General features: G+C 43.5%; 1 protein-coding gene across 6 annotated transcripts in view; it reads right to left on the reverse strand.

Moving 5' to 3' along the window:
* RB1CC1 (RB1 inducible coiled-coil 1) overlaps nucleotides 1–17,115 on the reverse strand; it is a 387,073-nt gene that overhangs the window by 71,614 nt on the left and 298,344 nt on the right. For all 6 annotated transcript variants that reach the window (XM_030214384.1, XM_030214360.1, XM_030214376.1 and 3 more), the window contains one exon: nucleotides 11,911–12,019. In XM_030214384.1, the coding sequence (XP_030070244.1) occupies nucleotides 11,911–12,019 (109 nt within the window). The remainder of the gene's footprint in view (nucleotides 1–11,910; nucleotides 12,020–17,115) is intronic.

A 17,115-nucleotide genomic window follows, 5' to 3' on the forward strand; every position in this document is an offset into this window, starting at 1 on the left:
TAGTTCTTTTAAGGTAGAAAGCAAGAACTCATTTACAGCCCAGATTTTAGAGGAACTTCTCACATGGATTCTTCTAAGACTTAGGGCAAAAGGTAGGAAATACGCTTTCCTCATTCACATGAAAAACTTTGATACAACTGGTAAGAACTTAGGATGAGTACACAAAACTGTGCTGTAGTGATGAATTGAGTATACTGTTCGTAGGTAACTAAGGCTTGATGATCCCTTAGTCTTCAAGCCAAGGTAACTGCTACTAGAGAAAGTGCTTACAAGATGATATGCTTGAGTGAAGCTCTTTCGGATAAAGGCAGTGTCATGCTTGTGCCCCTTTGTGTCCCGACTCACCTTGCATCGGGTTTGGATTTCATTGCCTTCGGCTGCTCCTCCAGCATAGAAGGCCATGAGCACTGCCACTTCTAGCACCTCCAGGTCCGTTGCTACAAAATTCAAGGTAAGGTATACACATATGAGTTTATCTTGGGCAGACTAGATGGACCATGCAGGTCTTTTTCTGCCGTCATCTACTATGTTACTATGTATGTTGCTGCTCGGTGCATGCACACACACGTGTGTGTGTGTGGAATTTTGGCCAGTGGCGGCAATATCCGGGAGCACCGTGGTGATGATCGGGGAGCAGAGTCCTTATAGGAAGCTGGGAGACATTTCCTCTTTGCCTCTGCAACAGGTCTCCAGAGGTGTGAGTTGCAGTGTTCCCTCTGTCTTCAGTCTCTAGCTCCAGTACTCTTCAGTTCCAGTTCGTTTTCAGTTACAGCTCCTCTGTGCCCTCAGTGTCAGTTCCAGTTCTCCTTCAGTCTTCAAGCTCCAGTGTTTCTGCTGTTCTACAGTTCTAGTCCTTCCTAAGCGGGACGTGACTCACCTGTCGCCAGTCAGGGCCTGCTTGATCACTAGGTTGGGTGGGCGGCACAAACCTAACTGCAGTTCTAGGGCTCATCAACCCTGAGGCATGACAGTTTGCAGAGGCCATGAGCTTGGGCGAGTCACCCACCTTACAGCTGCTCCAGCAACTGGCCCTCCAGTTTCAGTAATTGTCCGGTTCTGTCCAGGATCTATCTACTTGTATGGACCAGCAACAGATTATCAGTGTCGCCTCAGCACCAGATCTGGCTTTAACCTCAGCCACTTGTGTTTCTTCTGGCATCTGTCTGACCCCCCCCCCCCCCCCACCCCCAAATACGATGGAAACACCATAACTTGTTGAGGGTTCATCAACCGATGTCTAATAATTTTCAAACTCCAAGCCAGAGACTTCCTTTTGGATCATGCCTGTGTGGTTTACATTATTTCCTTGCTGGACGGTCAAGCCCTTGCGTGGGCCTTTCCACTCTGGGAATGGAGCGATCCCATGCTCAACAGTCTAAATGGGTTCCTAGAATAATACTAAAGGGTCTTTGAAGAACCGGGGAAGGCTTCCTTCGCAGCCTCTGAATTTCTACAACTGATACAGGGGTTCACAAACTTTGGGGAATTATGCCATCCAGTTCTGCACCTTCACCTCGGAATTAAATTGGAATAACGAGAGTCTTGTGGCAGTTTTTTTTGGCAAGGATTATTTCCTCAAATTAAAGATGAGTTGGCGGGTTGGGATCTTCCTTCTTTGCTGGATAACCTCCTCTGTCTTTGGCCAGATTGATATCCAGCTCCACGAATGAGCCCGGGAATGACAATCTTCCCATCAGATGGTACGGCTGGCACACAGTTTTCAGCGTCCCATACATCCTCCTAACAAGGAGACCATAGCTCTGGATTCTGGGGAGCCAATGCAGGTGGGCCGCTTTTCTGTTTTAGAACAAGAAAAACAAAGGTGCAAGTCCTGAATTTATTTCTCTACTTTGTGAATCGGGACATTATGTCCTGAAATGTCCCAGGAAATTGGGAAACTTTCAGACTTAGCTCTGACTCCCTGCACTTAATTTCTGGTCCCAGCACTGCTAGAGCTTGACCAAGAATGTAAGATCACTGAAGCCTTCATTGATTTTGGGACAGGAAGGAATTTCATTGATGAGGCTCTCGTCAGACACTTTAAAATTCCTACCCAGGGCTTAACCAAGGCCATCCCAGTTTCCACAGTGTATGGAGGTATACAAGGACTTCTTCCTGTTAAAACTGTTTCCTTACACCTGAGGGTCAGGGCCCTCCAAAGGGAAGCCATTATGTTCTCCGTGCTTCAGACATCTGTAAATCCTATCATCCTGGGTCTACCTTGGCTACAGAAGCATAATCCAACCATAGACAGGTAGACTGGAGAAATCACTGCCTGGGGCAACACCTATCATCAATGCTGTTTGGATATCGTAGTGCCCACCATAGCCCTAATGTTTGCAGACCTCGGTATTCTGCCTTGGGCCTACGTGGTTTATGACATCTTCTCCAAATCCTCATTGAGAGTATCATTGTCCCATTGACCTCCTGCTGGGTAAGATGCCACCTCAGGGAAGAGTTTACCAGCTGTTCATGCCCGAGACCCAAGCCATGTCAGACTACACTGCAGAGAACCTATGGAGAGGGTTTATCTGTCCTTCCATCTCCCTGGTAGGGGAAACCTTTTTCTTTGTTAGGAAAAAAAGATGGTACTTTATGTCCCTGCATTGATTACAGAGGATTGAATACCATCACAGTCAAAAATAAGTACCCTCTTCCGTTAAGAGTTGTTCGACCATCTTCAGGGAGCCCGCATCTTCACTAAGATGGACCTGAGGGGAACATACAACTTGATTCGTATTCGTGAAGGAGATGAATGGAAGACGGCCTTTAATACTAGAGACGGGCATTATGAGTACTTGGTTATGCCATTTGGACTCTCCAATGTGCCAGCTCTCTTCCAGAATTTTGTGAATGACATCTTTTTGGACCTGCTACAGAGCTGGTTTACCTAGATGACATACTGGTATACTCCAAGACCTTTGCTCAATATTGGGAACAAGTAAAACTGGCCCTAAAGCGACTTCAGGAGAACCATTTATATGCTAAACTGGAGAAGTATACCTTTGAGCAAAATAAGCTGCCTTTCTTATGCTATATCATAATGGACCAAGGCCTAAAGATGGATTCCTCTAAGTTATCAGCTATCCTTGACTGGCCTCGCTCTCGGGGGAGACGAGCTCTACAATATTTCTTGGGTTTTGCAAGTTTATCCATGACTACCCATCTATTGTGGCACCTCTTACCACCTGGGACTGGTCTGAGGAGGTGATATAAGCTTTTGAAGTTTTGAAACGGCCTTTCACTGTGGCTCCAATACTTTGTCATCCAGGCCCTGAAAAGCCTTCATTGGAGCCGGGGCCATCCTCTCTCAACCCAATACTAAGGGCAAATTAATGCCTTGTGCCTTCTTTTCCAAAAGGTTTTCTCATGCCAAGAGGAACTACATCGTGAATTATAAGCTATTAACGTGGCACTGGAAGAGTGACATCATCTCCTTAAGGGGGCAAAACATCCTTTCATGGTGACCACCAATCATAAGAATCTCCTTTATACACAAGAGGCTTAACCTCCATCAGGTTCGACGGTCCTTATTTCTTGCTCGTTTTGATTTTCAGGTAGTCTTCTGCCTGCCAGGCTGATGCCCTTTCCCATTCATTCGAGCCTACTGATGAGAATTCTGATTATCAGACTGTGATAGCCTCAGCCAAGATCCTGCAGCAGCGCCCATGCCAGTTCCCCCGGCAAGACTGTGGTGTCCAAATGCCTCCAGGACACTGTGCTAAGATGGGGACATGATTCCAACATCACTGGACACCCCAGAGTTCGCAAAATGCTGGAGCTCATATCCTGGACATATTGGTGGCCACAGAAGAAAAAGGATATGTGCGATTTTGTGGCCTCCTGTCTTGTCTGTGCTTGCCATAAGACTTCTCGTTCACACCCATGGGGGAGTATTTCAACCTCTTCAAGTTCCAGAGTTTCCAAGGACCCAGATATGGATTTCATAACGGATCTCCTTGACTCTAAAGGGTTTACCACAATAAGGGTGGTTGTTGACTGATTTTCTAAGATGGCCCACTTCATTCTCCTACCTGGATTACCATCTGCACCTAATCTGGCTCAATACTTCTTTAAAGGAATCTTTTGCCTACATGGATTGCCAGAATTCATTGTTTCCAATCAAGGGATCCAGTTTACTTCTAGGTTCTGGCGAAGCTTATGTAAAACTCTACGAATTACTCTGAACTTCTCCAGGTACCATTCCCAAACCAATGGTCAAACTGAAAGAGTTAATCAAATCTTGAAAACTTTCCTGCGCAGTTTTGTGTCTGTCCAACAGAATGACTGGTCACAATTGTAACCCTAGGTCAAATTCAGCTATAATAATCATGTGAGTGAATCCTCCGGTTCATCTCCTTTCCAGATTGTGTTTGGATAGTACCCCAGGGTACCTTTGTCCATATCTGTGTCTGCCACAGTACCGGCTGCCAAGGTTACAGTTGTGTCCCTCAGTAATCAATGGAAGAGGACTAGAGAACTCTTAATTCAAGCAGCCAAGTGATACAGAAAACAGGCAGACAAGAAGAGACTTCCTGCTCCCCAATTTCGGCCTGGGGACTTGGTTGTTTATTAGATTGTAAGCTCTTTGAGCAGGGACTATTAGATTGTAAGCTCTTAGAGCAGGGACTGTCTTTCATCTATGTTTGTGCAGCGCTGCGTATGCCTTGTAACGCTATAGAAATGCTAAATAGTAGTAGCAGTAGTACCACCTAGAACCTTCGATTTAAGACTCCTTCTACTAAGTTCACTCCCTGGTTTATTGGGCCTTACCCAGTCCTTGGTAGAGTAAGATTTTTCTCATACCAACTGAGATTACCATCTACATTATGGGTCCATAACACCTTCCATGTGTCCCTTCTCAAGCCCGTACTAATAAATCAAGAGGAGTAAATGGCCAGGACCCTCTACTGTGGCTGTGGACCCAGACAAGGAGTACAAAGTACAAGACATTCTAGACTCCAGGAGAAGGCATGGCAGACTTCAGTACCTCATCGTTATGGAAAGAACATAGCCCTGAAGAGAAATCTTGGGAACTGGCAACTCACATCCATGCTCCTTTGCTTATCAGAAGGTATTATCATATTTTTTTCTCCACAGACCCAAACCTAGATGGAGAGGAGGGGGAGGGGTGTTTGGGAAGGGGTTACTGTCACACTTGTACCCTTTGCATCCTGATTCACCTCGGCATCGGGTTCTGTTGTCTCCGGCTGCTCCTCCGGCACAAAAGGTTGCGAGCACTGCTGCTTTCAGCATCTTCAGGCCCACTGTCGTCTGAACACTTTCTCCTCTGGCCGGCAGGCCCTTCTAGGCATATGTGGGTGGGGACTTTTTATTTTTTGGCCAGTGGCAGCAATATCCAGGAGCACTGTGATGAAGTCGGGGAGCAGGGCCCTTATAGGAAGCTGGCAGACACTTCATATACTGTATTAACATAGTAGATGACGGCAGAGAAAGACCCACACAGTCCATCCAGTCTGCCCAACAAGATAAACTCACATGTGCTACTTTAATGTGTATACCTGACCTTGATTTGTATCTGCCATTTCAGGGCACAGACCATAGAAGTCTGCCCACCACCAGCCCCGCCTCCCAACACCGGCTCTGCCACCCAATCTCCGCTAACCTTCTGAGGATCCATTCCTTCTGAACAGGATTCCTTTATGTTTATCCGAAGCATTTTTGAATTCCGTTACCGTTTTCATCTCCACCACCTCCCGCGGGAGGGCATTCCAAGTATCCACCACTCTCTATGTGAAAAAATACTTCCTGACATTTTTCTTGACTCTGCCCCCCTTCAATCTCATTTTATGTCCTCTAGTTCTACCGCCCTCCCATCTACAGAAAAGATTCAGTTGCGGATTAATACCTTTCAAATATTTGAACGTCTGTATTATATCACCCCTGTTTCTCCTTTCCTCCAGGGTATACATGTTCAGGTCCGCAAGTCTCTTCTCATACGTCTTGTAATGCAAATCCCATACCATTCTTGTAGCTTTTCTTTGCACCGCTTCAATTCTTTTTACATCCTTAGCGAGATACGGCCTCCAAAACTGAACACAACACTCCAGGTGGGGCCTCACCAACGACTTATACAGGGGCATTAAAACCTCTTTTCTTCTGCTGGTCACACCTGTCTCTATACAGCCTAGCAACCTTCTAGCTACAGCCACCGCTTTGTCACACTGTTTCGTCCCCTTCAGATCCTCAGATACTATCATCCCAAGATCCCTCTCCCCGTCTGTACCTATCAGACACTCACTGCCTAACACATATGTCTCCCGTGGATTTCTACTCCTTAAGTGCATCACTTTGCATTTCTTCGCATTGAATTTTAATTGCCAAACCTTAGACCATTCTTCTAGCTTCTGCAGATCCTTTTTCATGTTTTCCACTCCCTCCGGGGTGTCCACTCTGTTACAAATATTAGTATCATCCACAAAAAGGCGAACTTTACCGTCTAACCCTTCGGCAATGTCACTCACAAATATATTGAACAGAATTGGCCCCAGCACCGATCCCTGAGGCACTCCACTACTCACCTTTCCCTCATCCGAGCGAAGTCCATTAACCACCACCCTCTGGCGTCTGTCCGTCAACCAGTTCCTAATCCAGTTCACCACGTCGGGTCCTATCTTTAGCCTGTCAAGTTTATTCAAGAGCCTCCTGTGGGGAACCGTGTCAAAAGCTTTGCTGAAACGTAAGAAGATTACGTCTATAGCACGTCCCTGATTCAATTCTCTGGTCACCCAAAGAATTCAATGAGATTCGTTTGGCACGATTTACCTTTGGTAAAACCATGTTGTTTCGGATCTTGCAACTTATTGGCTTCCAGGAAATTCACTATCCTTTCCTTCAGCATCGCTTCCATTACTTTTACAATAACCGAAGTGAGGCTTACCGGACTGTAGTTTCCAGCTTCTTCCTTATCACCACTTTGGTGAAAAGGGAACACGTCCGCTGTTCTCTAATCCCACGGAACCTCTCCTGTCTCCAAGGATTTATTAAACAAATCTTTAAGAGGACCCGCCAGAACCTCTCTGAGCTCCCTCAATATCCTGGGGTGGATCCCGTCCGGTCCCACGGCTTTGTCCACCTTTAGATTTTCAAGTTGTTCATACACACTGTTCCGTGAACGGTGCTATATCCACTCCATTCTCATATGTACTTTTGCCAGTCAATTGTGGTCCTTTCTCCAGGATTTTCTTCTCTGAAAACAGAACAAAAGTATCTATTTAGCAAATTTGCATTTTCTTCATTATTATCTACATAGCGGTTTGCAGCATTTTTCAGTCTCATAATTCCCTTTTTAGTCTTCCTCCTTACACTAATATACCTGCAGAAATTTTTGTCACCCCTCCTTGCATTTCTAGCCATTTATTCTTCCGCTTGCGCTTACACCAGACGTATCTCTCTCTTGGCTTCTTTCAGTTTCATCCGGTATTCCTCTCCGTGTTCCTCTTTTTGAGTTTTTCTGTATTTCAGGAACGTCAACTCTTTAGCCTTTATTTTCTCAGCCACTTGCTTGGAGAACCATATTGGTTTCCTTTTTCTCTTGCTTTTATTTCCTCTTCCTTACATAAAGGTTTGTGGCCATATTTATATCTTCTTTCAGCCTGGACCACTGTCCTTCCACTTCTCATACGTCCTCCCAGCCCATCAGCTCCTTCCTCAGGTATTCCCCCATTTTACTACAGTCAGCATGCTTGAAATCCAGGACTTTGAGTTTTGAGTGGCCGCCTTCCACTTCAGCTGTCATATCAAACCAAACTGTTTGATGGTCACTGCTGCCCAGGTGGGCACCCACTCGGACATTTGACATACTCTCCCCATTTGTGAGCACCAGATCCAGCGTCGCTCCCACCCTCGTGGGTTCCGTCACCATTTGTCTGAGCAGAGCACTTTGGAAAGTATCCACGATCTCTCTACTTCTTTCCGATTCCGCAGATGGAACCTTCCAATCTACATCCGGCAGATTGAAATCTCCCAGCAACAGTACCTCTCTCTTCTTTCCCAACTTTTGAATATCTGCGATCAGATCTTTATCTAGTTCCTCCAATTGTGTGTTGGAGGTCTGTAGACAACCCCCATGTGGACAGAGGTTCTATCATCTCTTTTTAAGGTGATCCATATCACTTCTTCCTTTCCCCAGGTCCCTGTCATTTCAGTCGCTGCGATATCATTTCTCACATACAGAGCTACTACTTCACCTTTACGACCATCTCTATCCTTCCTAAATAGATTATAGCCTGGTATGTTTGCATCCCATTCATGGGAACCATTGAGCCATGTCTCAATGGCTCTCTCTGCCTCTGCAACAGGTCTCCATGCCTTGCTCAGTGTGAGTTGCAGCGTTCCTTCTGTCTTCATTCTCTAGCTTCAGAACTCTTCAGGTCCAGTGCCAGTCCGTCTTCAGTGCCCCAGCTCTTCATTTCCAGCACCTGTGTGCCCCCAGTGTCAGCTCCAGTAAGCTCTCCTTCAGTCTTCAAGCTCCAGTGCATCTGCCAGTCCACAGTTCCAGTCCTTCCTAACCAGGACATGACTCGCCTGTCGCCAGTCAGGGTCTGCCTGACCACTAAGTTTGGCGGGCAGCGCAAACCTGACTGCTGCTCTAGGGCTCACCAACTCTGAGGCAGAGTGTGGAACCTGACGTGGTAGCTCATTTTTATAATGGTAAGAGCCCCGGAATCTGTTGTATCCTATGCTCCCACTGTTAAAGAAATTTGTGCCCAACCCCCTGTACGTAGGGTAGGAAGAATACTTTGGAGGGATATTATCTCTGAAAGGAGATAACAGTCAAAATAATTAGTGGCTTTCCCTCAGTCTACCTTAAGAGTTTATGGACTTTTCCTTCACGAATTTGTCCAATTTTTATTATCATATCCTCTGTCAATGAGTTCTGCTTTTTTAAAAGTAATATTATTAACTTTACAGCGTATCCCCTAGCTTTTGTATTTTTTGAAAGAGTAAACAATTGATTCATGTATACACATTCCACTCCACTTTTGTACACCTCTATTATAGTCCTCTCCTGAGCCACCCCAAGATGAAGACCCTAAATCTCTTAAGCCTTTCTTGATATGACAGTTATTCTATTCCCTTTATCATTTTGTTTGTCCTTCTCTGTATCTTTTTTTTGAGATGCAATGACCAGAATTTCATATAAAAATCAAGGTGCAGTTGCACCATGGAGCCATCTAGAAGCAATGTAATATTTTATGTTTTATCCTCTATTCTTTACCTAATAATACCCAGCATTCTGTTTGTTCTTTTGGCCACTGTTGCATAATCATCGGAAGATTTCAACATATCATGAATAATGATGCCTAAATTCACTTCCTAGTGGTGATTCATAATGTGGAACCTAATATTATGTAAGTACAATTTGGGTTATTCTTCCCTGTTTGCATCACTTTGCACTTGGCCACATTGAATTTCATCTTCTATTTGAATGTCTGGTCTCCCGGTCTCACAAGATCCTCCTTTGGTGTGATGACCACACTCATTAGATCATTTACAAATATATTAAAGGGCAGTGGCCCCATTACAGATTCCTGGAGCACTAAACTATTTACCTTTCTCCATTGAAAACACTGATCATTTAACCCTGATCTCTGTTTTCTCTCTTTCCACCAGTCCTCAATTCACAACAGGACATTGCCAGTTATTTATATACCATCTTAACCAAAAGTTCAAGGCGGTTCACAAAAGAATTTAGAGTTTATATTAATGAACAGGCCAGCATCCCATAATTAAAATTACAAATTTTCTTTTTGCCTTCTTTATCAACAATTTGCATCTAATTTGGCCATGCTTATGATGTTTCCTATTTCTTCATCTGGATTCTTTTTTCATGTTTTTGACATATGTTCTTTTAGCTATAATAGCCTCTTTCACCCCCACCTTTTAACCATGTCAGGTGTTGTTTGGACTTCCTTTTGCCTTTTCTAAAATGTGAAAATACATCTGATCTGAGCTTCCAATATTGTATTTTTGCACAAAATGCTCACCTGATGTCAACTCCTAACCTTTGAAAGCTCAGCCTTTTAGATTTTTTTTTCAGTGACAGTAAGTATCTTTCTCTGGGTACATTTTTGGTTATGCGACTGTTTCATGCATCAAGAATTTCCAACAGATTGTGACCCCTGATGCAGCCTTGCTTTGGTGAGACGTGGACATGCCAAGTTATAAACTTGTGGACTTTTTCCTCTTTCATTCTTTAGCACCAGCCTCTTTCTTTTTTTTTGGTGTTTTAAATGGCAGATACTTACAGTAGCTTTTGTTAAATTTGTTGAATGAATAAGGCTGCTCTAGAAGAAGTAGCAAAATAGAAGATTCATTGGCAACTATCAATAATACAGAAGTTGATGCCATCTGACGCTGTATAGTTATGCACTATCAGTATAAAATATATATTGCTCTGAAGCAGTCTGCTCATGACGTGCACTGGCCCTTGCGCTGGTTTATCTGTGCAGAAGTTGTTGAAATGACTGCACTAATATAGGACCAGATTTGACTATGCTAGCATCCTAGTGGAGTCTCCTAGATGGCACAGACAGTACAGGAGGACAGTTAAACAGGTCTGAGCTTAGGAGAAGCTCCTTGTGAAAGAATGCTAATATGTCTGTGCTTCTCCTGTGATTTGGAAGGAACCTTAGAGGTAATCTCTTCTCCTTAGGCTTGTGCAAGCATTCAAAAGATGATTGTGCTTTGTGCCTGGAAACCTCCGAGGAGCTTTATTTCAATATGAATTAAATTTGATTGGATTGAATTTATTGATTTTATATACTGCCTCTTACCAAAGTGTTCAAGCGGTTTACAAACCACAAAATGCAATACAAATTTCAAACACAACAAACAATCTAATAAAATACAAATAAAATAACAGATTTAGTTAAACATTATTGAAATAATCAAGTTTTTAGAAGTTTGCAAAAAAAAAAAAAAAAAAAACTCATTAAAGAGTTAAAAAGCAAAAGTCCAACATAATAAAACCTTTTTGAGAGGATTGAAGTGTCCATTGAGGAATATATATCTCCAACTTTTTCAAAAGGTAAACTGGAAGTCCCAAATGAAATGATCTGCATACCAAACATAGTATCTTAAATGTAATTTGAGCGGCCACTGGAAGCTAATGTCTGGATAACTGCTGAAGTTTCTTTGTGGCTAAATTCTTAAAGTCACTGAATGGGGAAGAGGATGAACTTCCGTCAAGGATGATCTACTAGAATGTGTAAAGTAAACCAATTTCTGTACAGGCGATAACCATCTTTTTCTAGGCAAGCAGAAGTCTCTTTGTAGTGATTGCAGAACTAGTTCAGGCAGTTATTTTGTGCTTATAATGGTTGCTGTCATTCTGATTGTGGTTTGCGTCCAGACAAATTAGGCATCTGGAGTGAGTTTTGAAATTTGGGTTCTTTCTTTTACATTGCGGGCAGGGGTAGAGACTACGACTCTGTTGGGACATTTTGGTTGAAGAATACAAGGAACTGAAAATAACAAAAAATAAATAAAAGCAAATTCAGAAACATACAGAGGCTGTAAACTTCTCAAATACGGAATAATTTTTTTTTCATGTCCGTTTGGCAGAGCAGAAAACACAAAATTGAGGTGCTGAGGAGATCACCTTACACAGGAAGGGAAATGCTTAATTCTGAAGTCTGGGAGAGCTGTTTTGTGCTGGTGCGGCTGGCTGATTCATTTGCATGCCTGATTAATGCCTCTTATCAACAGACAAGTGCATATGTTTTCCTGGGCTAATTTTCAAAGCAGAAGTACAAATATGCTTATGCTGTGAAAATCTAGCAGTCTGAACAGAGAAAACCATGTGCCTACTTTTTACCTGTGCATACAACTATAAAATTACTCCCATATCTACTGATTATGTTTAATTCATAAAGTTTTACTCACCTTTATCTCTTTCTTGTTGTTGCACTATCATTTTCAATTTGTCACTAAGGTCATTTATAATATTCTCTTTCTTCATTCGTTCCCTTGTTAAAACTGTATTAAAATTGGTCTAGGCAGGAAGGATGGAAACATTTGTTAGTATACATTTGCCAATTGAAATTCATAACATACCACAATCTAGCATTACTCACAAATCTTCTCCAAAGAAAATGGATGACTGGAGTAAACATTCTAATAAAGGACAAACAAATAAACCTGTGCATTCAGTATTATATTTTTTTGTTTTCCGTAAAGAACCTCCCATTGCCTCCCCCCAAATACAAGTTCCTCTCCTGCGCTGCCCTGAAGATCCCCTACTTTCCTGTAGATCCCCTTGAGGGCCTACCTTTAGTAATCATTGCTATCTAGTGGGGTCCCCAGTTGCTCCTACTCACAGCCAGTCAGTCCTGGGTTAAAATTGGTACCAGTGACCCCTAGTGGAAATATCATGGTACTACCATTTGGGGGTCAAGAGCAGTATAAGAGCAGAGGCCAGTTCCCATTCTCCATTTCTCCAGCCCAAGATCGAGCTAGGGTTTTCCTCCCTAAGCACCATCATGTCTTTTGCTTCTTTACCATTCCTCTTCCCTTGGTGCTAGCTCCTCTCCTCTCCCTCATAACTATAAAGCACTTTATATCTACAAATCATAACACAATTCAAACAATTCAGTGAACCCACACTGCCATGAGGAAAAGAAAAGTAGCCAACACCACAAAAGAAGCATCCTGATTGTATATGATAGACAGGGGGTGGAGATGATCAAGGAAAGGAAAGGAGAAGGCAGTAGCAAAAGGGGAGATTGATAGCCTGTAAGCAGTTGGTGTCTGCATGGAAGTTTGAGCAGGCAGACAGCAGGAAAATGCTGCCAGGAAAAAAAAAGCCCTGGCTGGGAACAAGTGAGCCCATTTGTAATCCTTGAGAACCTATCCATTTCTTCAGGGATGTGTTTGCATATCTTAGCCATACAGTGTACACTGTACTCAAACCCTCATTGTTTATACCAACCTAAAGCCACCCAGTGTCTCAAAAGCAGAGCAGGAGCTTCTTATCCCAACAAATTGTTGGTTCAAGTTCAGCTAGAGAATATTTAATCTTTCAACTTGCTTGGCATAGTCTATGATCCAGTTATATAAAAGAGGCTCATTAATATGCCTGTCTTTTTTCAAACAAGCACCTTCTAATTATTTTGGACACTAATTTCTCACCTTATTACAAATGTCCCCAAGGTGAGGTGTAGCATAAAAATCACAGAAGTGCAAAACACACACACACACACACACACACACACTGAAGATTTCAAATTAATCACACCAAAAAAAAAAAAAATCAAATAAAAACAAAAAAATAAACAACACATTCAGACATGAAAAGGGGGGAGGAGTAAATAACTATTAACATGAGTTATAGTTCTAATGTTTTTATATTGCCCCTTGTTTGGTAATTTCAATGCCAGTCCCTGGCTGAGGTCCATGTACCTTTGCTTCATTCAGAATCCTGCACTCATGGAACCTGGTGATAAAGATACTTAATTCCATTGTTCTTTTTATTTCTCTGTCTTGCAGGTTAAGGTACATGTTGGGCATACTACTTCCTAAAACAAATGGTAATCATCAACAGAAAAGGCTACTTAAAATGAAAAAATATCACAAAGACTGAATTAACACCATAGGACTGAAGCCTGGAGAGTCTTTGGGCACTCTAAGACACATAGCAGAAACTCTTGATACTATCTCAGAAATATCATAGGTTGCTCAGCCCATGTATTTTCCACAATCCTTCCCTTTACCCACTAGAGAATGAAGCTGTGTGACCTTCTCTTGAAAGAGGGTGTCTATAAACTCCTCCATCATATATACAGTCTTTCACATGTACATGCTGATGAAGATCTGGTAAGAAGCTAAGCAAGAAACGTAGTGTTCTTAAAGAATTCCTTCCAAAAGACTCCAGTGTCTTCAGCTTTCCTTTCCAGGAACTCACAGAATGAGACTTGAAACTATAGGCCCTTTGGACAGTGGATTAGACCGTTATGAAATGGTAATAAGCTACATCTTCTGCATAACAACATAGTAAGTGATGGCAAACAAAGACCTGCATGGTTCATCCAGTCTGTCCAACATGGCAGCCACAGCTGCATTATTATTATGACTGCAGCACAGTCACAATCATTATCAATACATGTCTTAAATCAATAAGCCAGCAATATTGCTAACAACATTTTACTTGCTAGTTTCAACCTTAACACATCTTCTCCAGCACCCACACTCATAGCATATGATATGATATGAATGTAGTATAAACTACTCATAGTTAATGCTGATTTGTCTTTGTCATTTACGGGGCACAGACAGTAGAAGTCCATCTGGCACTGGTCTTACTTTCCCTATCCTGCCCTTAGTAATATAATCAGTGGTCGTGAAGTGATTTAAGCGTTACTTAGGTACCATCTTTTTCTGTGTTTATTCATTTTTGAATTCCGCCACTGTCTTCATTCCTAGCATTGGAAGGCTGCATCCACCACTCTCTCATTGAAAACAAATTTGCTGATTTTATTCCTAAGTGTACTACTCTGCAACTTCAAATCATGTCCACTATTGTTACGTCCATGGTCATGACTCCTCTTTTGCTCACCTGATCCCTCGAAGTGCAGCTTCCGGGATGGTTCCTGCCTGGCCAGCTTCCAAGATGGCTGCTGCCTGGCCAGCATCTAAGATGGCTTCTGCCTGTTCTGTTCCAGCTTCCAAGATGGCTCCTGTCTGTCCTTCCTGTGTGCTCACTTCCTGTGTGTTTCAAGCCTCTCTTTGGTGTCAGTGTGTTCCCTGCTTCTGTCCTGCTGTAGGTGACATCATCAGTGAGAGCCTTTATAAGGAAGTGCTGTACTTGTATTCAGGACCTTTGCATTGCCAAAAGGGCGTCAGGTTAGTCAGTGTACTGTTGCGCTGCTACATAGCCTTGCTTTGGGCTCTTGCCCTTCCTGCTTTGGGCTCTTGCCCTTCTGCTTGTTGCATCTGTGGACTGCTAGTCCTTCTGGTGCTTCACTGTGTGTGGAGCTACTGATGCTTCAGCCTCGGTGTGTTCCCTGTCTGTGGTTGTTAGCTACTGTAGCTTCAGCCATTGCTGTGCTCTCAGTCTGTGTCTTTTAGCTACTGGAGCTTCAGCCTTTGCCCTGACCTCTGCTAGTTCCTGGTTTATTCTCTGCTTGCTGCCTGTCTCTGACTATTGCCTGAACCCAGATATTCTCTGCTTGCTGCCTGTCTCTGACTACTGCCTGAACCCGGATATTCTCTGCCTGCTGCCTGTCTCTGACTATTGCCTGAACCCAGATACTCTCTGTGTGCTTCTGCCCAGCTTGGGTGTATATCCTGAGTCCTGCTTCTGCCTAGCTTGTATGCAACTCCTGACCAGCTTATGTCTTTGTCCTGAGTCCTGCTTCTACCTAGCTTGTATGTATATCCTGAACCCTGCTTCTGCCCAGCTTGTGTGTATAGCCTGAGCCCTGCTTTGCCCAGCTTGTGTGTATATCCTGATTCCTGCTTCTGCCCAGCTTATGTGTATATCCTGTCCCCTGTTTCTGCCCAGCTTGTGTGTTAATCCTGTCCCCTGTTTCTGCCCAGCTTGTGTGTTAATCCTGAACCCTGCTTCTGCCAAGCTTGCCTGTATATCCTGAACCCTGCTTCTGCCAAGCTTGCATGTATATCCTGAACCCCGTTTCTGCCAAGCTTGCATGCTTATTCTGAACCCCGTTTCTGCCAAGCTTGTCTGCATATTCTGAACCCGCTTCAGCCAAGCTTGTATGTATATCCTGACCCCTGCTTCTGTCAAGCTTGTATGTACCTCCTAACCTCTGCTTCTGCCAAGCTTGTATGTATATCCGAGTCCCTGCTTCCGCCTAGCCTTTGTGTTTACCCTGTCTGCTTAGTCTGTCTTGTGTTTTTGCCTAGTGGCAGCGTGGCAGCCTTCAGTTCTAGTCTAGTGCCTAGCCTAGTCTCCCTCGTGTATTCTAGACCCAGAGGGGGGTCCTCTGGACCTTCAGTTCCTGCCCTGTCCTGCAAGTCCTGTCGGCCACCTGCATTCAGGGGCTCAACTCCTGAGGAACGGTGGTCAAGCGCAGGTGAAGCTGTTCCTGTTCTGCCTGATCTAGTTTGCCCGCCTCAGTTGCTACTCCAGTCCGGAGTTCCAGTCCTGCTCTTCCTTGTATCCGGTTCCAGGATGGTCTAGCCTGCCTCTGCCACTCCTCGGCAGTGGTCTAAGGGCTCACGAATTCCGGTTCTGCCTCGAGAACCCAACAACTATTTCTACCATTTCCCCATCTCTGGAAAAGATTTGTTATTATATTAATACCTTTCAAATATTTAAATGTCTGCATCCTTTCCTCAAGGATACACATATTCAGGACTTCAAGTCTCTTACAAACCCAACGTAAGTGCCTAAACCCTGCAACACAACGATACCAAAGCTTGTAACAGACTATACATAACTCTTCCTCTCTATGATTCCCAATGTGTCTCTAACACACGATCCTTATCCGCCACAGCAACTCCATGTATTTGTTTGTCTACCGGAGATGGCGAACACCTCCTCGGTACAATGTAAGCCACATTGAGCCTGCAAATAAGTGGGAAAATGTGGGATACAAATGTAACAAATAAATAAATAAATCATAAGTCTTTTGCCACAAACATGATACCATTTTTGTCACCTTCCTCTGAATTGTTTCAACTCTTTTTATGCCCCTAGTGAGATACGGCCCCCAAAACTGCACACAATACTCTAAGTAGGGCCTCACCAATAACTTGTATAGAGGTATTAACACCTCCTTTCTTCTGCTGGTAATGCCTTTTGTTATGCAGGCAAACATTCTTCTGGTTTTGGTTACCAGTTCATCACACTGTTTCACTACCTTGAGATCCTCAGACACAATCACCCCAAGGTTCCTCTCCCGGTCTGTGCACATCCGCCTCTCCCTTAATTCATACAGCTCCTTTGGGTTTTTACTTCTCAAGTAAACTACTCTGTGTTTCTTTGCATCAAATTTCAACTGCCAAGCATTACACCAGTATTCTAGTTTTTGTTGAATACTTTTCATTCTTTCTATTCTCTCCGGGGGTTCCCCCTTCTGAACTCTGTACACTGAGTCAACCTACTTATTAACAGGATGAACTGAAAGA

Source organism: Microcaecilia unicolor, chromosome 1, assembly GCF_901765095.1.
Source record: "Microcaecilia unicolor chromosome 1, aMicUni1.1, whole genome shotgun sequence".
In the NCBI taxonomy this organism is placed as follows: domain Eukaryota; kingdom Metazoa; phylum Chordata; class Amphibia; order Gymnophiona; family Siphonopidae; genus Microcaecilia; species Microcaecilia unicolor.